General features: G+C 42.6%; 1 protein-coding gene across 1 annotated transcript; it reads right to left on the bottom strand.

Annotated features, from left to right (window-relative positions):
- Positions 1-769: 769 nt before the first annotated feature.
- On the bottom strand, positions 770-3025 carry LOC147896140 (uncharacterized). Its single transcript, XM_087382459.1, has 3 exons — positions 2816-3025; positions 2319-2725; positions 770-2003 (listed from the first exon to the last, which is right to left on the bottom strand). The coding sequence occupies exons 1-3, from the start codon at positions 2928-2930 to the stop codon at positions 1332-1334; spliced, it is 1194 nt and encodes a 397-aa protein (XP_087238585.1). The 5' UTR covers positions 2931-3025; the 3' UTR covers positions 770-1331.
- Positions 3026-22958: the final 19933 nt, after the last annotated feature.

Here is a 22958-nt window from a genome sequence, read left to right as displayed (position 1 = left end):
ATGACCATGTGATGTAAGTTTCAACTATATGAAAGGCCAGTACATTGTAGAAGTTAGGGTGATGATGGCAATTTTGTTTGAAAGGATGATGACGCATCTCCTATGACCCGACCCATCACCAATACAGGTGATGTTCACTCCTAGGAATAGACTAAGAGTGCACCTCTTAATATAAATTGGTATTAGATTGAGCCTATGCTAACTTTTAAGTCATAGGGCTTCTTAGAAGGGTGGATAATGGATAATACTCTTGCACTAGTACTAAGTTGTATTTTTTGCCCTCTTGTGAGGAGCCTCCTTGCACGGGATGTGGGTGGTAGGATACAAGCAACTAATGGCCGAAGGTTTACACCACCCGCCCACGGCCCGGCCATCCTTAAAATCAGGTGAGAAGGTGTGTCATTCCACTTGGCTGAATGGAAAATTTGGGGCCAAGACTAGTTTGCAAAAAAATCTGTCCGAGGTATGGAGGTTGCCCCTCAAGTGGGCAACTTGAATAGATTGCCTAGCGAAATGTTGTAAGTGCCACCTAAAGCATTCCCTCTATTCACTCCACCAATCATACGTTGATGTAATTAATTCACAATTTCTACATAGAACTTGACCGCTTGATCGTGTGAACCATCACACCCACAGCTAAATATTTCTTTCCCCTTGCCACGAAAATAAAGTTTGACAAAAGCATTTGCATCTCGATTCCCTCGTCTCAAACGCACAAAAAACCCACCCCGTGATATTTTGAGCTCGTGGAGCTACGTTTGAGAAAATTGTGGACAAATGCATTTTGTCTTATATTTGTCTTTGCAACATGAACACCATTGTGCATAGTGATCGTACTTTTGCAAGAATGGACACAAGATCGCATTTACAATTACGGCAACAGCAACATAGGCTGTGTTGCATTCGGATGTACGTAGACAGCTCGTATCTTGGACTGGCAACAGCAACATAGGCTGTGTTGCATTCGGATGTACGTAGACAGCTCGTATCTTGGACCTGGTTTCCTGAGAACTTTGCATGGACCCGGACACTTTTTGATCGAGCGCAAGATTACGTAGAGCTGAAACCTGATACATTAATGGGATGTAGAAATTTGCACGTAGCAAGGAATGGCGAAGGCGATAATTATGCACTTAGAACACATGGTCGATCTGATCGCGAATGGAGCAGTCAAGGTTCCCAGGCGATGGCGAGAAAAGCAGGACGATAGGTGGCGGGGAGAAGAGAGGGGTTTCGATGGATATGATGGCGAGAATGAGATGAGAAGCTGAATCGATGGGATGTGATGGCAAAGGAGCGATGATGAGAAAGAGAAGAAGGATGGATGGATATCAATCAGTCAACCAGGAGAGGGAGCTGCGATCATCAGCTTGGTCTACGGCAGTGGGCGGCCAGGCGGGGGCGAGGAGGAGAGTGCATGCGTCTTCGAAGCATGAGACACCGGTGGCTGCGGCGGCCAATTGTTGGAAAAGCCAAGGATGATGGAGAAGGTTACCAACGAGATGATGATCGTCTAATGATGAAGACGAAGATGATGAGAAGAGAGGTAGATTTGAAGCGTAATCATCTTGTTCGACTACACTAGATTCGACGTCGAATTTCAATGGCCATGAGATGAAGGTGGCGGTGTTGCTTATATTGCTCTTTACGTCGTTCTTGTTATCGTCGTCATCTTCGTTGATCACATCTCCCTTCATGTTTGCTTGATCTGCTGCTTCTGCTTCTTCTTCTGCTTCTTCTTCTTCTTCTTCTTCTTCTTCGTCTTCTTCTTCCTTTCTCATCTTCATTGCATTTTCTTCTACATTCGTATCGATGGTTTTTCCTCCTCCGTCTTCTTTCCTATAGCTGCTGCACCTCCCCGACCCACTTCCACCTTCCTCACCTTCTTGCTCTTCCTCGCTTGACCTCTTCTTCCTCTTGCGCATCGCTCCTCCGCCTCCCATCCCCCCTTCGTTACTGTATTCCCCTCCCGAGCTTTCCAGCAACTCCATCAGACGCGCAACCTGCATGATGCTATCCGCAAGACCATGCATCAGTACATGCGAGCAGCACACATCCGCCGAACAACTTTTAGCTTTTGATTCACCCGCACCATCATGCATCAATACACGCAGCAGAAGTCTTCTGAACCGTTGTCCGTTTAGGACTTATTCTACAACAGTAGATGCAGCACAAATCTGTATAACAGTTTTCAACTTCAGAGGCATGTTAACACCATGCTACACACATCTATCCAACAATTTTCAACGTTCATCGACTAGGAGCGTGTGATTCTTGCACGACAAATCCCAATTCGTTTATGGTAACAAGATCCTGACCTCAGCCTGCAACCTCTTGTTCTCCACCATCAATTCCTCGCTCTCTTGTACCAGATTCTCTTTCTCTTTCACCACCGTCTCGTACTTGGCTTTCAAGGTTGCGTACTCTTGCTCCAATCTCTTGTTCTTCCAGCGGGCTCTCCTGTTTTGGAACCAGATGGCCACTTGCCTGGGCAGCAAGCCCAAACGCTGTGCTAGTAACGCTTTCCTCCCCGGGTCTAGTTTGTTTTCCATTTCAAAACTCAGCTCCAAAAACTTCACTTGTTCCACAGTCAGACGGCGCTTTTTCGGAGCTGGATGAGAGTGGTCTTCGACCAAATCATCGTCGTCAGCTTCGAACGGTCCAATGGCCATGTAGTGATGTTGGCGGTTCACGGTTGCTCTGCCACTAGTTGATCCAACAAGCTCTGTCAAACGAGAAGAAGATTAGATTTGCAGGCGGTTGATTACAGAGGAGATAAACTGAAATCGCAGGGACGAAGATTGCTTGAGACTACCTTGAGAAGTTGGAGACCAATTGGGAGAAATTAGTCCCAACACAAGTTCACTCTGGTCATCTTCACTCAACTTCATTCTCTCCGCAGAAGGTCCAGACTTAACATTCCAAGCCATCTCTTCTGCCCTACACAACCGCTCACCAAGCTCCAGACAACCCAAGCTACTTTTAAGTCCGCAGTTCCTCTGCAGGATGATAATACGGAGACGTTCCTACACGTACACAGACAAGAATTACAAATGTCTAAGAGAATGAAAGAGCCGGACCACCCTGCAGGTTGGGGGCCGCTAGCGAGATTTGCAGCGGGGAAGGAAACAGTTGGGGGGCTGGTGAGGAAGCGACGGGAGGCAGCTAAGATGGATCACTTGTTTAGCCATCTTGAAACCGATGGGGATCTCAAGACAAAGAGCCATACTGGAGAAGGGATGAGGGGAAGGGAGTGAGGAAGTAGAATTGGAGGGGAGGGAAAGAGAGAGAGGAGGTAAACGCAAGGGAGGAAGGAATCTCTGCGTGAGGAATTGTCCTTGTCGAATGGCAAGGACGAAAGCGATGAGCTACAGGATGGAGGGGAGGGAGGAATGGACCATGAAGAAGGATGGGTGGGACTCTGTGGGAGTGACTCCCAAGGTTGAGCTAAAACGATGGGCGAATGGTGCAGGAAGGTGGAGCTAAAAATCCAGAAAAGGACGAAGAAGATGATAGAAGGGGAAAAGCCGAGGCCAGAGGAGGAGGAAAGTGGGTCTCACAGCCATGAAAGCTTCCCAAGCTACCACTTCTTCCGCCATGAAAGCTTCCCCAAGCTCCTGAGTTCTGTCTCTCTCTCTGGATTTACTCCTCTTTTCATCTCTCACCCATCTGGTACCTCTCTCTGTCTCTCTGTTTTTGTGCTTTTGCCCTCTTTTTTAATCCCTGCACTCCCCTCAATCCGTCAATCAAGCTGCTTCTTGCCTTCCTTTCCATCTATTATAATGTATTTCCTGCTTTACACTACTCTTGCTTTTGTTTTGCACCCTGCCGGTAAGTCAACTCTGCTCTACCCCAAACCTCCCTTCTTCTTGGAATAAACCTCCTCCTTTGCTGCTCCAACAGTTGCAAGCCTTGTGTCTCCTCCAGGGCCTCCACCTCTCCTTGGACTGAGGGAATGACATAATAAAACCTGCGAAACATTGCAGATCCCCCTCGAGACAAGAATAGGAAAATACCTCGCTGAGTGAACTTGCAATTTAAAATATATATTTTCTCTCTCTTTCTTGTTGTGAGCCTACAGAGGGAAATTTTGTCGGTGTGCGGGTGGCTCCCGCCCTCCCCCTGATACCTTGCAGAAGGGGAAAGTTTGATTCTTTTTTTTTGGGAGGAAGTTATTAAAAGAAGAAAATTGCGAAAGTTTCATTCTTGCTGCAATCTTCCCTTGTATAATACTTACTGAAAGTACTTGAGAAGGAAAGTAAATTGTCCTCCTTATTTTTTACATGATGCTTACTGCAATCTTCCATTGTATAATACTTATGGTGAAGGAAAAGTATTAAGGGTATACTCTTCCAAGAATTGTGTGTCTTTGGACGAGGCTTAAGGCCGAAAGGAAAAAGAAAGGGTTGGGAAGACAGGCCTCGAGTAGAATTTCACTTTTTCCGTCTCAAAGTAACCGATCTATAGCTAGAGGAAAGCTCATACGTCTCTGCTCATGTGGAACCTCTCAGCTCATTGTATCAGGCTTCTTTCAGTCTCATAGACCCGTTGAGCTCTGTCAACTCATTGTATCAGGCTTCTTTCAGTCTCATAGACTCGTTGGTCTTTCGAAGACTTTTAATGATCTGTCTGTGCAGTGTGCACGCACTCTCTATAGCATTACCTGAAACTCCATGGGAAAACAGTGGACAGAGACACCATGGACTGTAGTGTATACATCACTACGGGTCCCCATGCACCCTCTCCCCCGGCTTTCTCGCTCCCACTCCCCTCTCTTTCTCTAGCTGTGCACGTTAAACACCTACCTCCGTTCATCACTACGGTTCCTATGGTCCCCCCACTCCCCCCCCATCCACATCTTTCTTTCTCATCAGATTGGATGCCATGTGTTTTCCCTATCTCTCCCACTTCCCCTTTTTGGTTTCCTTCTCCTCTTGCTGTGAATATCTGCGAGTATATATATATAGATGCAGATGGCAATCTTTACTTCCAGCACTAAACTCCAGTGCTCATTATTGTGCAGCGTGTCCTCTCCTAAGCCACCTATCCTCCAGCCTCCAACTTCTCTCTCTGTCTCTCTCTCTCTCTCTCACTCTCAAAAAGCTGATACATCTCCTCACCAGCACCCCATTGCTCCTTGATAGGTACCACTTTCCACCCGGTCAGATGTTCCCCCGTGGCCCGTGGGCGCTGTGGGTCTCCTCTGATATTGTCGATGTGCCGTTTCTTCTTCGCTCAGCCCTGTCCTATGCTAAATCTTCTCTCTCTCTCTCCCGCTTTCTCTTTCCGTCTTCCATGCCCCACAATCCGCACTCTTAGAAAGTCTGCCCCACACCCCTCCTCCCGCTTCCGAACGCGTCGCTGCCTTCTCCGTGGCGCTCCACGCCAAAAGGTGGGGTGCTCCGGTTCACATCCCAGCAGCCAGACTTCCCTGCACTACCGCCATCTTTACGACTCAGCAGCCCAGAGTCTTCTTGTGCGACAGATTCCAAGATTTGATTTGTTGGGCACGCCAGCCCGGTCCTATTTCAATCACTTCGTCGGCACTGCTGATCTTTTTGCCCTTCATCTCACATCGTACCCAAATTTCCGTCTGAACGTCGGTCTCTCGTGGATTCCATTGTCTAAGAAATCACCTAGCAAATATGAACTCGTGCCTTCGGCATTCGAAGAGCCACCGAAGGCAAAGGCATCGCACTGAGACTTCCACGCCTTTTGGCATCAAAGAGGCACCGAAAGACATCGTCTTTCACTCTCTGGATCGCCAATTCATCCCGGGTACAAATGAAATGCCCCGTTAAACAAGCACCTCCCATGAAGGTGGAAAAGTCTTAGCCCCTTAGTTCAATATCTTGCTTTAGAAATATTTGGATTTGATCGTTTGCTCCCTACTCATGAAATTCTTTATTGGAAACTTCTTTTCTTTATATACGTAATGTCAGCCACAGTTCTGTCGATTGAGAGATTTGTGTTTTTGTGTTTCGTTTAGTCTGTGGATTAACAGATTTGTGTTTTTGGCTTCCCTGGAGGAAAGGCTATAGTGATGAGTCAGTTTTGTTGAAGATGACAAAAATTCTATTTTTGCCTTGTTTGAGTGCATTTGATTGTTTCTCCCCCTTTCTCTCTCTCTCTTCTTCTTCTTCTTGCTTGCTATTTTTGTCCTCATTTTTTCTCCCCCTTTCTCTCTCCCTCTTCTTCTTCTTCTTGCTTGCTATTTTTGTTCCCATTTTTTTCTCCCCCGTTCTCTCTCTCTCTCTTCTTCTTCTTCTTCTTCTTCTTCTCTCTTTCAACTTCCAGGCAGGCCTTTTGAATGTATTCAATTTCTTATGTTAGCAAGAATTAATATTCTTATTGAATCCTCTTGTTATTAATTAAACGAAGGCCCACCCTTTCATTGTCTTTGAAATTCACTTCATGACTTATTAGCGTGTTTAATTACTCCAAATGCAGATGCTACTATTTTTTATGGGGGGCTCTCTCTCTCAAAGAGGTTGTTCTTATAAAGATGCACCTCCCGAAAATGTTTAAATGGTCCCTCTATGGTCTTAAAAAGTGATATTTGAGCTTAATTAATTGGAGTCGAAGGGAAGGTTAGAAAGAGAAAAGGGAAAGGGGAGAGGGGTTAGTGAGGAGGGGAATGTGGGCTCTAAAGGAAACATTGCATCCAATGTTTGCCTTATTGACCATTCCATCTCCCCTCTCGATGATATTTGAGGTTTGTCTTAACTCCCCCCCCCTTGTTTCACCTTTGGCTTCCTCATCTACCCTCTCAATAACTCACACTATACTCCTTTTGATGTGGCCTTGTTGGCTTGGCAATGATGGCATGGCATGGTGCCACGTGTTGGTGCTGACATGGCAACTGGATGAGCCTGCCAGACATGGCACGTGGGGTGATGTGTGTGTTGATGTGGGAGTCAGTTTCCATGTGGCAAATAAGCGATGACATGGAAAATGAGAGTGATGTGTCATTGGATAAGGCTGATGTGGCAAGCGCTAGTCGATGATGATGTGGACCCTGTGGATTCGTTGTTGCCACATGTCACAAGGTAGACCTTATAAGCTATGATGATGTGGCAGATAGGAGGGTCACATGTCACAACTGTGACCCAGCCTTGGGGGTTGGGTGATCGGCCACATGTCACCCCCTTGATGGAATCTTAGGGGTTCATCATATAGCAATTACCCATACTATGTGAGAACAAGGGGTAATTCAAAAATCGCTACCAAGATATAGTCTTTCAAATGATTTTACACCATGTCTGAATAAATAAGCCCCTTACGTAAGTAAAATTCCTATTGAAAAGCCCCTCTTGTTCAACACACATGTTAGGGTTACCTTTGTGGTTATCACTCGCTCACTCCATCAACTCCTCTCTACACATTTTACCTCTGTACTTATTGATAGTTACATGATTTTCTCTTAGAAAATCTCAATCTTATTGTATTGCATTCCATTGAATGATATTCTTGTGAAGGTATGAAATTAAAAGTTTTGGTGAGCTATCATATATATAGCAGCATGCTATCAGGACCTCTCTCTCTCTCTCTCTCTCTCTCTCTCTCTCTCTCTCACACACACACACACACACACACACACCATTGGCTTCTTAGAGTAGAGGATGTTCTTTTTCAGACAAACTACTGCAATCGATCACTAAGTTCATTGACATCATCAACCTCCATCTTTTTGGTTGTCAGTTTAGAGGAGTGAATGCATTGGAGAGTTTATAACCCAACCCTCCTCCAGGTTAAGGAGAGAGTAGGAATCAAATCTTAGCATAGTCAAAATTTCGCATATGAAAATATGTATTTCAATTGGTGCCACATGTGGCCATCACTTAGAAAATCACATGCACATGAGTGAGGACACAATATAATATGTATCTGTGCACTAATAAAAGACAATTACACTGGTAAGAGAGAGAAGAGAATAGAGCATAAATGGGCTCTAAAAAATCCCATTTTGTAATTAGAAGAAGGATTAAGCAACGGCATTCACTTACCCGGGTAAAGAAGATAATGCCAAACCAAAATAACGAGGTCATGTCGAGTTGACTTTGCACAAGGCACGTTGCAAGGCGACAGGAGCAGAATGTACTTTGCAAGGAGGCAGGAGTTCAATGTTCGAAGATTTGCAAGGCAGGAGGTGAAAATTTTCAAAAGTGTGCAGGGATAGCAAAATTTTCATCTGTCATGATTTTCCCCCTTCATAGATACACATCAACAAAATTGGATATACCAGTTGCCCTCAAGCAAGTGGGATGTGGCCCAAATTGCTTTAAAGTACAAATAGGCCAAAGGGTACACTATCGGGTTTGATGCTAGATATTATGAAATGTAATTACCTTTGACATGCTTATGAGCCATCTAGTAAGCAAGTGCATGGAAAAAGAACCAATACAAAACTGTAAATAGTGTTGGATTTGTTCAAAGATGTTTACACATGCACAAATCGCACATTTCCAAATTCTTCCACTCTAAGGTGAATCTAGATATTAATATCACCAACTATGAATGTTTTAAGACCACCACGTAGTAGTCCCACTAGTTTGGATTCCAAGTTTTCAATCCATTTTGGTTTTCAACAAATCAAGAAAAAGTTATGGAGCGCGCCCTTGAATGGGGGTGGAAAAATTTAGCACAACATTGGAGGCCCCTTAAACCATACCTAAGGTTCTCGTTTGGTGTGTCCTTGGGTTAAGGAGAAGCTCATGTCATGTAGTTTTGAATGATTACTTGGTTCATATATGTGCAGAATAAAATTTTGATGCTTATTAGTTAATTGTTATATCCTATACTCTTCAGGATACATGCTTCACATTCAACACATCACTTGTAATGCTTTTACGATCTCATTCTAAATCTTTATTCCATATGTTTTTGGTCTCATGTTCAAGATTGGAATTTATACTGCTACGGGGGGGATTTCTGCCCCCTCCCCCCTTCCAACCTATTGCTTACACAATAGGTTTGTAGGGAGGGTAGGGGGAAGGGAGGGGGGATTGCCGCCATACCACCCCCCTCCACCCACCCACCCCATCCACCCTAGATTGGGAGGAAAAGGGAAATTGTTGCCTCTACCCCCCCTCCAACCTATTACATATGCAATAGGTTGCAAGGGGGGAGGGCAATACTCTCTCTCTCTCTCTCTCTCTCTCTCTCTCTCTCTCTCTCTCTCCACATACACACACACACACACACACACCCCACTGCTCTCTCTCTCTCTCTCTCTCTCTCTCTCTCTCTCTCTCTCTCTCTCTCTCCACCTCCTAAGAAGGTGTATTTTTACACTAAGAAGGTGCATATGTACATCGCTTTTCTAAGAGAGTTGGTCATCTATTGATGTTTTGGCTTTAAAAACAACATTACGAGTGTATTCATATTTTTTGGACTTTTTCAAAGTCCATTTCTAAAATTGGACTTTACACAAGTCCAATTTTTTTGAATAGTGTGTTTATTACGTGATAAGTAGAGATTAATTTGAGATCACCATTTTGTTTTCAAGTAGTTGCATTGTAACATGCCAATGTGAGAAAAACTAGAAAAACTAATATTTAGAAGAATTAAAAATACATACAGTTTTTGAAACTAAAATAAAGCAAACCTATTTAGCCATAAACCATTACTAGAAAGAGTATTCTAGCACTCTATAATAATTCAATGTCAAAGGAAGGACTAGTAGTATGAGGCATCAACTTATATTGCTATAACTTTATGAGATTGGCCTCATAGAGATCTTTGTAAGCTTTGAAATTTTTGACCGAAATTTGTATCTACTTTTTTATTATTGTTGTGATGGTTATGCAAAAATTGATGATCTACCATCGAACTCCTCTTTTGGTGCCTCCAAACAGAAGAGACTCAACTACCGAAATTTGTATCTCCTTCTCATTATTGTTGTGATGGTTATGTAAAAATCGATGATCTACCATCGAACTCCTCTTTTGGTGCCTCCAAACAGAAGAGACTCAATCCCTTTTGGTAATCACCAAAGACCCAGTCTTGGCAAAGCCCTTTCTTGAAATGCAAGTCCTAAACAAATATGTAGAGAGGAGAGAAGAAGAGTGGAGATGAGGAGAGAGGGAAATACTATAGAGCACACCACAAATGACTAACTATACACTACATTTAGTTGAAAATAAACACTATAAACAAACCCCTTTAGGGTTAGGGTTAGGGTTAGGATTAGGATTAGGGTTAGGGTTAGGGTTAGGGTTAAGATTAGGGTTAGGGTTAGCATTAGGGTTTTCAACCCTTTCTTTTTAACACTCTTTTGTGTAAGTGTGATACACAATATCAAACATGATAGTGAAATGGTTCCTCAACACCTTCCCTCAAGCTCAACATCATGAAGTAGGCCCTCCCTCAAGATGATGATTATGGGGAATCGAAGAAGGACTAATCATTACATTCCATCACACCCCTTTAATGGGAATGTCCTTCCTCTACATCAAACCAAGAGCTTGTTGGTTTTTCTCAAAAATCTCTTTCCCAAGTGGTTTGGTAAAGATGTCTGTAACATTCTCTTTGTTATCACGATGTTGTAGTGTGACGTCGCCAAGCAACACTCTTTCTTTGATGAAGTGCTCTCTAACATCAATGAAGTGATATACTGGATTCTTGGCTAATGCTTGAGGCAATTGATTATCACAATATATTGTTGTTGGCTTTGATTCATGAAAGCAATTTGTTTCTAGCAATGTCTTCTGAGCCATATAGCCTCACATGCATCTATTGTGAGTTCCCTAGATTCTGATTTAGTTGAAGAAAAAAAAACAGTTGCTTGCTTGTTTATAGCGCCGTGACCAAGGAAAAAACCATATCCTTGTGTAGATCTCCTAGTCTCATGATCTCTTGCATAGTCACTATCACAGTATCCATGCAACCTTGGATGAGTTCCTCTTTATTCTATTCCAAAGTGTCTTATACTTCTAATGTATCTCAAGACTCTCTTGGTTGCATTCCAGTGAGACTATTTTGGATTTTCCATAAACTATGCAAGTGAACTTATTGCATAACAAATATCTAGCCTTGTGATAGTCAGATATATAAGTGATCCGATGAGCTACAGATAATACTTGTCATTGACTGTAGGCTTTTTTTTATCTTTTGCAAGTTTCAAACTTTGTTCTATGGGAGTGGTTGCAAGCTTGCAATCTGCCATATGAAACTTCTTCAAGAGACTATCAACATATTTCTAGTGGCTCATAAAGGTGTTGTCTTAGTTTCTCCATTCTGCTTACTGATGAAGCTATCATTGCTTACTGTCATAATCAGGTCATCTACATACAAAAGTGCAATAGTGATATCTTCCCCTTGAACTTTGTAGGAGAGTATGATCTGCATTAGACTTCATGTATCCCAGATTAGCAAAATACTTGTCAATTTTGTTGTACCAACTTCTAGGTACTTGTTTTAAGCCTTGGAGACTTTTCTTGAGATGGCAAACCTAATGCTCTTTCCCTAGTTCAACAAACCCTACTGGTTGCTACATATATACTTCCTCGTCTAGGTAACCATTAAGAAAAGCATTTTTGACATCTAGCTGGTATACATTCCATCTCACTAGCATGATATCAAAAATCTTATGGAGTCCATCTTTGCTACTGGAGAATAAATCTCATCATAGTCTTGACCGTATTGCTGTGCAAAACCTTTTGCAACTAGACTAGCTTTGTATCTTGCAATGCTTCCATGTGGATTCTACTTCACTTTGTAAACCCATTTGTTTGCTATGGTCTTCTTTCCTTATGTAAGGTTGCATAATTTCCAAGTGTTGTTTTTGTACAAAGCTTCCATTTATTCATTCATAGCAGTTTGCCATTTTGGCTTGTCAACTGCGTCTTCAAAGTACATTTGCTCTTATGTAACCATGATGGTAGTCATAAGAGCATAATTGGTGGTTTCAATGTGAACTGCTTTGCCTTTTGAGCATATATCAATCTTGTTGATGGTCTTCTTTCTCTGGTAGACCATCTGAGTTGCTCCTCTACTTGGGGTGTCTCTTGTAATCCTTGCTCTTCTTCATCAACCTTTTCTCTAGATGATTGAGTAATAGGTGTGTCTATCTCCTATAATAGGTGTGTTTATCTCCTATGTATTTGAGTTTTTCCATTGTGATTCCTCATTAAAAATTACATCTCTGGAGATAATGACCTTTCAGTTGATGGGATCATACAACTTGTATGCTTTGCTTTCTTCACTGTAGCCAACCATGATGCATTTACTTGACTTTGCATATATCTTTTTGTGATGATCATCATGTATGTGGGCATATGCTATGCAACCAAATATGCGGAGATGCCCAATGCTTGGCTATATCTAGTGAATGCTTCATAAAGTGTCATACCGTGAATCAGTTCGGTTGGAGTCTAGTTTGCAGTGGCAATTGCTTATGCCCTATTATGGAAGATGCTTTTCACTAAGCATTGCTCTAGCATTGTCTACTAAAGTATCATTCTTTCTTTCAACTATTGCATTTTGCTAAGGAGTATCTTCACAAGTGAACTATCTTTGAATGCCATTACTTCTGCAAAAGTTCATGAATGCTGAAGACATGTATTCGCCTCCTCTATCTAATCTCATGACTTTGATATTTTTGCCGGTTTGGTTCTCAACCATGGCTTTGACTTCTTGAAACCTGAAAAAAGACTTTAGAGTTCTCTTTTAAAAAGTAGAACCAACAATATCTGATGTAGTCATCAATGAAATTCAGGTAGTACAGTGAACCATTGATGCTGCGAGTCTGTGCATAATCCCATACATCTGTGTGTATCAAATCAAGAATACGTCTTGCTCGAGAGGTGCTTCTTCCAAAATTAGTTCTATTTTGTTTACCGAAGCAACATGCTTCGCAAACTTTTCCAAGAAACTATAGTTTTGAAATTTTTAGTTACCATATTAAGGTTTCTTAGCTGCATCAAGCTTTTGAAATTGACATGTCCATATCTCTTGTGGCATACTGTGGAAAGTGGCATTGGTTGTTGCTGAGTTGACACGGCCTGCAAATCTCATACTGAAGCTAGCATTCTAAATAAGCATCATTATGGGGGAATTGGGGTCTCAAAAGGGCCTCATAAGGAATGGATTAGGGAATTCTTAGTGGGCTAATGCAAGGGGCTTGGAGGGTCCCAAAGAGGCCTAACCAGCCCAACCTACGTGGGTTAAGCCCACATTTGAGCCCACCTCTCCCCCCATCAATGAGGGGAGGGGGCCACTTTTTGAAATTTGAATTTCAAATTTCGAATCTCCCTCCCTCCCTCTCTCTCTCTCTCCCTCCCTCCCTCTCTCTCCCTCCCTCCCTCCTCCTCCTCCCTCTCCCTCTCCCTCTCCCTCCCTCCCCCTCCCTCCTCCTCTCCCCTCCTCTGTCTTGCTCCTCCTCCCTCCTATAGCATCTCTCCCCTCCTCCTCCCTTCTACAGTAGCTCCTTCCCTCCCTTCTACACTTGTCTCCCTACTCTTCTCCTCCTCTTCCTCTTGCCCTCATCTGCTTCTCCTCCTCCCTCTTCCTTGCTACTCTCTCCCTCTCACTGCTCCATCTTTGCCAGCTCTCCCCTACATTTTAGCCTTCATCACTGATACCTCTCTTTAAGTACTCATGGCACCATTCGAGGACATATCCAACAAGTACCATGTGAACCTACACCTAGAGGCAGAATATGCAAGCACACGTTCTTTGGGATATAGTGGAACTCCTCAAAGTGTGCTCCACAGTCTTCGATTGCAAGGGAAGAAGCATCTTGACCTTTGGGTGGATGGAAACTTGTATCCTTTAGACCCTGCCACCCAAAAGAGTCCTCCATTTCATACAGTGCATGATGTTGTTCGGTTTGTTGGCAAGGGACATGCTGGATTGCTCGGTTATTGCAATCAATTGAACCATTGTCAGACATTGGCTATGCAAGCAAGCGAGGTTCAGAGAGCCCAAGCAGAAGAACTTGCACATTTGGAAAATATTACTATTGTGGCAATGCATGATAGTATGCACGATCTCCAATTGCAAAACAAAGAACTCAGTGACAAAGCACATGCATTGGACTTAGAGCAACATGAATTGGAAGAATCAATCCAGAAGCTTGCTGAAAGCAAACAAGATTTGGAAAGGTTTATCTATGGCCAAGTTCAATGTGCTGTGGAGAAGGAACGAGAGAAGTCAATAGAACGAGTACAAAAGTTGAAGGGAACAACTTTGGGACTGGAGAGGAAACGACAATTGCAATCTATGGATGCATTATCAACCAATAGTGGTGCCCGAAAGAGGAGAATACGGGCTGCAAGGTTGGTTCCCCAAATTTTCAATGAAATTTTTTACCCCAAAATATTTGTGGTGTTGCATTCTTTCCACTAAGACTCATTTGTACTCTACTTTAGGAATTTCATGGAGGATGTGATGGGAACAATGGAAATGGATGATAGTGATCCTTCATATGTTCTAAGAAGTGTAATAAAGCCAAGTGATGTCATGGAAGTGTTGAAGGACCCTAGACAAAAAGGGCTATGTAAACAAGTTGCTAGAGAGGTAATGAAGGATTTCAAGGGTGTAAGTCGTGAAGCTTACAACTCTGTTTTTTAAATTTTCAAGTCTGCTATGGAGGAAAAGTATAAGATATCTACAATGACATTGCCAACACCGTGGTCTCTAAGGCTTGCACATCAAGAAACAAACCAATGTGCTAGAGAAAAGCTTGGAGGATACCATTGTGTAAGTGGCACAATGACTTAGAAGAGTAAAAAGAAATCTAGCATCCAAATGTTTGAGATGAATGCTTTCAATAATGCTTACGTGGATGTAGAGAATTTGCAGAGAGCCATGGTCAAATTCTATGGGATGAGAGAAGAAGGTAAGAGAAATTCCCTCTTCACATTCAACTTTATTTCTCCTAATTTCTATATCCTTACTGAATTTCTCTTTCATTGTACAGATGGCAAGCTAGTATTTGTTATAAAAATGGATGAAGCTCAGTTGGTAAAAGAGCACAAGCTAGAGAGGGTGAGTATTTGTATTATGAATGACGCCTTGCATTTTGCTCAAGGGGATGAGGAAGTTGAGCAGGGTTTCTCAGTCCAATCTGAGAAGGACATATGGTGGCTTGCAGCCTTTGAGACCCCAAAGGAGTGCCACGAGACATTGAAGTGGGTTTTGGAGAGAACTGGCATCCCGTCGATTATTCGAAGACAAGAGGCAGGGCAAACATTAATTGTGGATGGGCATGGAACGTTTCAAATCTAGTTGGTGATTTGAAGACCCTCAAGTGCTTGTATGGTTATGATACAGGTGCAAATGCAAAATGGACATGCTTGTATTGCACCCACTCTCAGAAGATGCAAAAGGGAAGCCTACAATGGGAAAACGGCATCCTTTCTTGCAACCAAAGTGTAGCCCTTGATCATCACAAAAAGGATCCTAAGTGGGACCCCATTCTACCAATTCCATTGGAGCAGATACACGTGTGTACTTTGCAAGTTAAACTGCGTATACTTGATAAGTTACTCTATCTCCATCTAGTTTATGCTTGGAATTTGAGGCCACAGCAAGTATCTACACAATGCATTGCAAAAGTTGAAGAACTACTTTCACTAATGGGACTTCATGGAGGCAATGTGAAGCTTAAGCAGGACCAGAAACAATCAGGAAAGACACAAAATCTTCCTGCTAAAGTGTCCATGGGTGGAGGAAAGGCAAGGAGGTTCTTGTCCAACCACAATGCTAATAAAGAAAAACATACATTGGCTCAAAGCACCCTAGCTTGGGAGTATTGGAAAGATTTGTGTGAGTGCACCACAAATCAAGCTTCACATCCGTGAATTGCTACTTTGAGAGCAAAATTGTGGACAAAGCTTGATGCATTTATAAAGTTGCTTAGACAAGGTCAAACAGATGAGTTTTATTATGAGAGATTCAGGACAGCATTGGGAGAATTCATATCATTGATGGTAGAAGCATGGGGGGAGTCACATATTACACATTACATGGTAATCCTCCTTAGGTTGAAATTTTGTGCTTTAAACTTGAGTCAGTTTATGTTTCTAATACAATGTTTTTCTTTACAGCATATTCTTTACGCACATGCACCATGGTTTGTGGAGCAATGGGGGCCTCTGTCCATTTGGAATACTCAAGGAATGGAGAAATCACACTACAGAGCAAAGGTAGCATACTTCAAGAATACAAGGCATGGGGGTGGTATCGCGCAAAGCAATGCACTACATGAAATGTTCGATTGGTTTTATAGATGTCTAGAGGCCAGGACTCTCAAGCGTGATAAGGTAGAGGTCTCAAGACTCATAAAAGCAGTTCAACATGTCAAGAAGACAAGGAGATGTGCTGCTTGGAAGTCCTTAACAAGGAGCCAAGGGGTTGCACTTTGGTTGCAACGTAGAGTCAGACAGGGGAGGCGTTGGATCCTAAGAGAGCCCCAAATGTAAAATGTTTGATGAATAAAGTTAACACTATTTTGAGTCAATTATAGATTCCAAAATTCACAAATTTGTTTGGAAATTGCTGAATTGCATGTGCGACATGGTAGGGCAGAGGTGTGAGTGGGTTAGGAGGGAGGGTGATAAAGATTAAGTATTACCGAACTGGTGACAAAAGACTTGGGGGGGGGAAGGTGCACTCAAAAAACCCTAATTTAAAAGAAAAACCCTAAAGTGCTTTAAAAAAGACTATATAAAGCACTTCAAATCCCTAAAATCCCTCATTTCTATGGTACGAGTTAAACAAACTGCTAGACCCACTGGATGCCGTTTAGATGCTACCCGTTGTCCTCCTCACAATGCCATGGCCTCTGAACACACTGCAAGCCCCAGTGGCCAAGAGGGCTATGATCACGAGGGATCTGAAGGCAGTTCTCATCATCAAGAGTCCAAGCAACACGAGTCCCCACCATTCGACTCTCATGGGGGATCCCAGGGATCTCAGCACCATGAGGAATCCCAGCACGATGAAGGATCCAAGCATGATGAAGGGTCCTCTCAGTCCTTCCACACAACTAATCTTGGAAGTAGAGAGGTCTCTCGAGAGGGGAAAAATAGTCCAGTCAATCCTGATCAATTGCCCCTCCCTCCTCCGTGGGGTCCTGGCATGGAGCATCTAGACCAACAAGGGGAGTAAGAAAGGCAAAGAGAGGAGATGGAGAGATTACAAGGGCCACAACAAGAGGAAGTATTTGGCGGGCTCACAGATATAATGAACCTTGGCCCCAATCCTCCAAGCAAGCACACTGCATGGAAGAGCACCATCAACCCTCTGTGCCTTGAGATTATTGTTGGGGTAAGTATGATCAAGGGCTTGCTCTATGGTGCATGTGTGCATCTAGGGGAGTCACATGTGTGTTTGTGTGTGTTGTAAAGGCACATCAAGTGCTATGATGTGTCTAGTGTGTGACCTAAGTGATGATGTAAGACAAAGGGAATCCTACTGATGTAGAGATTGATTCCCACTGATTGAGGAGATGATTATGGAGCCTTGGTCAGAGGTCATCAGTGATGTCAGTGATCATGTAAGAGGTGCCTACATATGGACCTCACCTTTCTTCATTCCAACAAGCAAGAATTCTCATTTTGTGTTCACTTCATGCTTTCCCTTCAGTTCTCCATCATGGTATCAGAGCACTATGATCCTCCTTGAGCCCATATGTGCCACATTTTCTTCTTCTTCTCCATCTCTGAGCTGGAGATACCCTTCGTATGGGCAAAATTTCACTTGCAAGGAATTGAAGAAAGATCATTGCTGCTGGTCACCATTCCTCGAAGATCGTTGAAAATCCCTTTCATGTATTCTCTGTTAAGCTCCACCTTTCTCTAATTCCTTTTAGGCAAGGCTTCTCCATACCTTGGGCTATCTTGTATTGAAATTTGAGCAACAATGGCTGTATATCCGAGGAGAATAGAGCCAAAAACCAGTCAATTTTGACAATGTTCCAACCAGCAACATCGCGTGAAATTTTGTCTAACCTCTGCACCAGAAATTTGCCCATATGTGAGCTTTCAATTGATCTAGAAAACACTATTTTCTTTGCTCTAAAGAAGGAGATACAAGCCCTCTCAGGCCTCTATTTTGGATAGTTTTTGACAAGGTTGTGAGTTTGATGCTCCATTAGATGCTACTTTAGTATTTCTAATGTTTTAAAGTGTTGAATAGCATCAGTACAACTATGGCTATAGCTTTGCTTGAAGATGCTATACCTAGATTTTCTTGAAATACTTTCATTTAGTCACTTCTATGAAGCATGCAAGTGAAAGCATCATTGATTTATAGTATGGAATTTGGTTACAAGCCTTTGCTACTCTAAATGCTTGTATTTTGAAGCTCTTCAATTTTTTCTAGCCTTGTAAGAGAGTAGACACTTCCCATTCTGGGTTAGACCCTCTCATGGCTACCATCTTGAATATGGATAAGTTCAATGGTAAAGGCTTTCACATATGGCAGATGAAGGTTAAGTTTGCATTGATGAGGGAAAACCTCTGGGGGCTTGTCAAACCGGCTTCAACTTCTTCTTCAACAGCCTCTAATGTTGGAGAATCCTCAGCTCCGACATGCCCGAAAAGAGATCCTGCTAGAGAGGAGAAGGCCTATGGCATCATTGCTCTTGCCTTAGGAGATGACTATATTCATCACATCTCTGATTTAGAGTCTCCTTCATAAGCTTGGCAGAAGCTTGACATTATTTTTTGTGCTAGCTCTCACATCTCAAAATTGTCACTTAAGGTTGCTTTCTTTGAATTGAAGATGGTTAGTGGCACTCCTTTGGCTGCTCATGTCAATCATATGCAGAGTCTCATGACTCAACTTGCTTCTATCAACTCTCCAATCACTACAAATGATGCAATGGCAGCATTGCTCAAAAGTATGCCTAAAGATTATGATCATGTTGTTACCACTTCGAAAAATCTTCCTAATCCTAATCTTGAAGGTCTTATTTCTACTCTTCAAGAAGAAGAAAGGCACATGGAACTCCGGAGAGGCAATGACACAGCATACCAAAGAGGCAATGACACAGGCTATGCCATAAAAATTCAAAAGGGCAAGTTTTCACCTCTTGCAAACATTGTCGGAAGGCTAATCACCTCTCAAAAGATTGCTTCAAGATCAATCCATGCAAACATTGTGGCAAAAACAATCACCATGAAAAGTATTGTAGAGCCAAAAAGGAAGAAGCTACAAAGTCAGAAACTACTAGTCTACTTTCATTTGATGAGTCTCCACATGATGAAGACTATGCTTTTTAGGCACTTTGTCTTTTTTGTTTATCATCACTTGGTCAAAATCTTGAGGTTCTCTACCTAGAGTAGTACTCCAAAAAGAATATGTTATGTAAATCACCTTTGGTCACCATATGATGTAGACCATGTGATATGAGTTTTGACTACCCCATTTTTGTAAAACTCACACCCTTGGGAACCCTTGCTAGCATGAGATCCTAGCCATAGATTAATCCTTGACCACCATGAGATGGCATGAGAAACTATGAGACTAGATGAATCCTTGACACTGCAAGAGGCAATCCCTTGAGGGGGGTTTGTTGGAGTAAGCATGATCAAGGGCTTGCTCTATGGTGCATGTGTGCATCTAGGGGAGTCACATGTGTATTTGTGTGTGTTGTAAAGGCACATCAAGTGCTATGATGTGTCTAGTGTGTGACCTAAGTGATGATGTAAGACAAAGGGAATCCCATTGATGTAGGGATTGATTCCCACTGATTGAGGAGATGATTGTGGAGCCTTGGTGAGAGGTCATCAGTGATGTCAGTGATCATGTAAGAGGTGCCTACATATGGACCTCACCTTTCTTCATTCCAATAAGCAAGAATTCTCATTTTGTGTTCACTTCATGCTTTCCCTTCAGTTCTCCATCAATTATCAGATATGAGGAGCCTCTAGTACGAGCTGAGTAAGAGCCTCAACCTACTGTCTCACAACCTCATGAAAAGGAAAAGCGACCAAGGACAAAGCAGTCCCCTAGGCGCAAGAGGCCACCTTGAATGACCCAGCAGACATAGGAAGAGGAGTCTGAAGAGGTGGTTGCAAGGGAGGAGAGTTGAAAGAAGTTCAAAGCGGACAAGCGGCCATGGAGCCATGTCAAAAGGCCAGTGCAGGGTCCCCCAAAGATTAAGAGGTGCAAAAAATCAAGAGTGAAGGCACTTCAAGAGATCCACAAGTTCCAAACCACTGTGGACAATCTCATTCCCCGTGCACCCTTCTAGTGTGTTGTACGTGAAATAACACAACATTACAAGAGTGATGTGCATTTCACTTCAAGCGCTATGGGAGCCATTCAGGACGCAACGGAGCAGATGACTGTAGGTTTTTTTGAAAGCGCGAACTTATGTGCTATCCATGCCAAAAGAGTAATAGTGATGGACAAGGACCTTGTACTCACCAAGCGCATCCGCTCCGATCCCTCCCTTAGGCCCTAGATGTTGTTTATGTTCATTTGGTGTAACCTGAATCATTTTGTAAATATCTGCCCTTTAAGGCTGATGAATAAAAGATATTTTTATGTTCTATTACAGTTCCCATGTTATTATACATGTTACGTGATGCTTTCCATCGGTTTATGCAAGTTCAGTGTGAATTTGAGTGGTCAAATGATGTTTTTTCACCGTGATGCAAAAGGAAAATGTGTTCGGCATCGCGTGGGGAGCCCAAAAAAGTTTGACTTGGTGGGGCCTGTTTGACCAAGTCAAACAGGAGGGCATGCTCCATAACTTTTTCTCAATTTTGTTGAAAACCAAAACAGATTGAAAATTCGGAATTGTTGCGGGCTCAATAGAGGTGGTGCCCGAGGTGGATGGAATTTGAGAAGTAGAATGGGGCGCTAGAGCACTTCTAGGGCCAATGCAGCTTCCCGCTCCTCAGCTTCTTCATCTATGGGCTCTTCATTGTAGATATTAGGCTCATCTACAGAAATAAGAGGATCGAAAAGGGCAGGGGTAGGGTCAGGGCTTGAGGTTGAGGCCTCCTCTTCCATTTGTCCCTCTTGGAGAAGGAAAATAAAGGTCATTTCCCAGGATAGGAACCTATTTCCTGTGTTTTTGATGACTCCACATGCTAGGAGGTCATCAGTGTCCACCTCCCTAAACCCTAGGGGTGTGAGCTGGCTTGAAAGCGATCCAAACGCTTCATGAACCTAGGTTCTTGATTGAACAAGTACTTCAAATAATCAATTGGGACCCATCCTTTTGTAGACTCATCAAGTTCATATGCAAAACTCACGATGTAGTCTTGCATGTACTTAATGAGGTCTTCAAAATCATCTCGGGCTCCCAAGTAGGTGCTAGGACATCTATGCTCTTATCAAAGACTAGAAATAACTCCTCCTCTCTATCAATCAATGGAGTACGAGAGATGAAATCATGGAAGACAAACCTAGCAGAATCCATGGTAGTTTGGTAGCTAGGAGAACTATGGCTATGATAGTGAAACTTTGAAACTAAAGTAACTTTATAACCTATATATACCCAAATGTTCTAAATATAAAAAATAAAAAGAATTATAAATTTTTTGGGAAAAACTTGACATGGACATGAAACAAAACCATTCAAAACATCAAAATTAATTGTACCACTATTGATTGGAAAATGTCAAAGTCCACAACTGTTCCACCCCATATTTTCTAGACAATCTTCAATATTGCAGGAGGGATAAAAGTGGCACTATGCATGAGCTTCTCTGCACGCTTTCCTACCTTTTCACCATTTAAGGTAAAGTGAAAGGACTCAGACATGCCATCCTCCATGACCAATAGGTGTTCCTGCACGTCCCTAAGAGTCCATTGTGACGTGAGTTACATTCTTGACATCTCCTAAATGAGAACCAATACATAAACTTACCCCAGTATTATCATCATCGTTAGAGTCAAGGGGGAGCCAATTGCCACCTATTTTCTTCCAGCACCTATATTGGAAAGCAAAATATAACATTTGGCGGGAGATGTGGTACTTGACAACCACATTGTCCTTACATACATGGCATTGAAACAGATCACCCTTTTGTTCACATGACCTGCTTCCCCAATTCACCCCAAGCAATTCCTCAAGGGCATTCTCATGTAGGCACTTGCATGACCACATGGTTTTTGTTCTGTGCATCTCAATATTATGAAAACAAGAAGCAAAAATGTACAGAGGCATAAACCAAGACAACCTTACCCATTTAGAGCCAAATGTAATCTTCATGGCCATGCCCACATCCTTTGCAATCTTTTCCTTGTATGATTGCATTGTTCTTGTGTCCACCATGCTGCAATCCATGTCTTCAAGTTGTGGTGTTGCAATGCATTGAAGATGGCCATAGCCTCTGATGCCATCCTTGGAGTAATGTACTTGGCATTATACCAATAGATATTTCTCTGTTTCAAAGCAGAGGACTTCTCTCCAGCATACATTTGCCTTCCTAAATCCTCATGAACGACAATAAACTTACCTAAGAAGCACTCGACTGGTTCCCACTCCTCAAAGTTTGAAGGAAATGCATCTGCTATGCACAAGTGCTATTTCAAAATACAATTTCAAATTGACTCATTACACTGGTTCTATTTCAAAATACAATTTCAAGCTAACTCATTACACTTCAAAATCTTACACAAAATGTAGACTTACAATGCGATGGTATTGTCAATTGATTGCTCGATGGAGGAAGGTGCATGTCCTTCCCCATGTAGATGTGTTGCACCTTTGTAAGCAATCCTTTCTTCCCAAGCTTGAACTTCATGATGCCGCCCTTCCATTCATGCAAAAGATCACCTCTTTTGCTCTTGGGAAGCTTATGTGGACCCTTGGCAGATCCTCTCATGATATCCAATCATTCAAGCTGTAGGTGCAAGGCACCCATTCACCCAGTGCATTTTTGCTCTTGTGAGACACAGAGTACATGTATGGTCTCCTCACCATGCTTGTATAGAGGTCACAATAGTAATAGTGGACTAGAAAGTGCAGCTTGGAGGGAAAGAGCAGC

The sequence above is a fragment of the Dipteris shenzhenensis genome, chromosome 12 (genome assembly GCF_047967505.1).
Source record: "Dipteris shenzhenensis isolate YYH24624 ecotype China chromosome 12, Dip_SZ_1.0, whole genome shotgun sequence".
NCBI lineage: Eukaryota > Viridiplantae > Streptophyta > Polypodiopsida > Gleicheniales > Dipteridaceae > Dipteris > Dipteris shenzhenensis.
The sequence above is the reverse complement of the archived record's forward strand: the minus strand, read 5'-3'. Positions and strand labels throughout refer to the sequence as shown.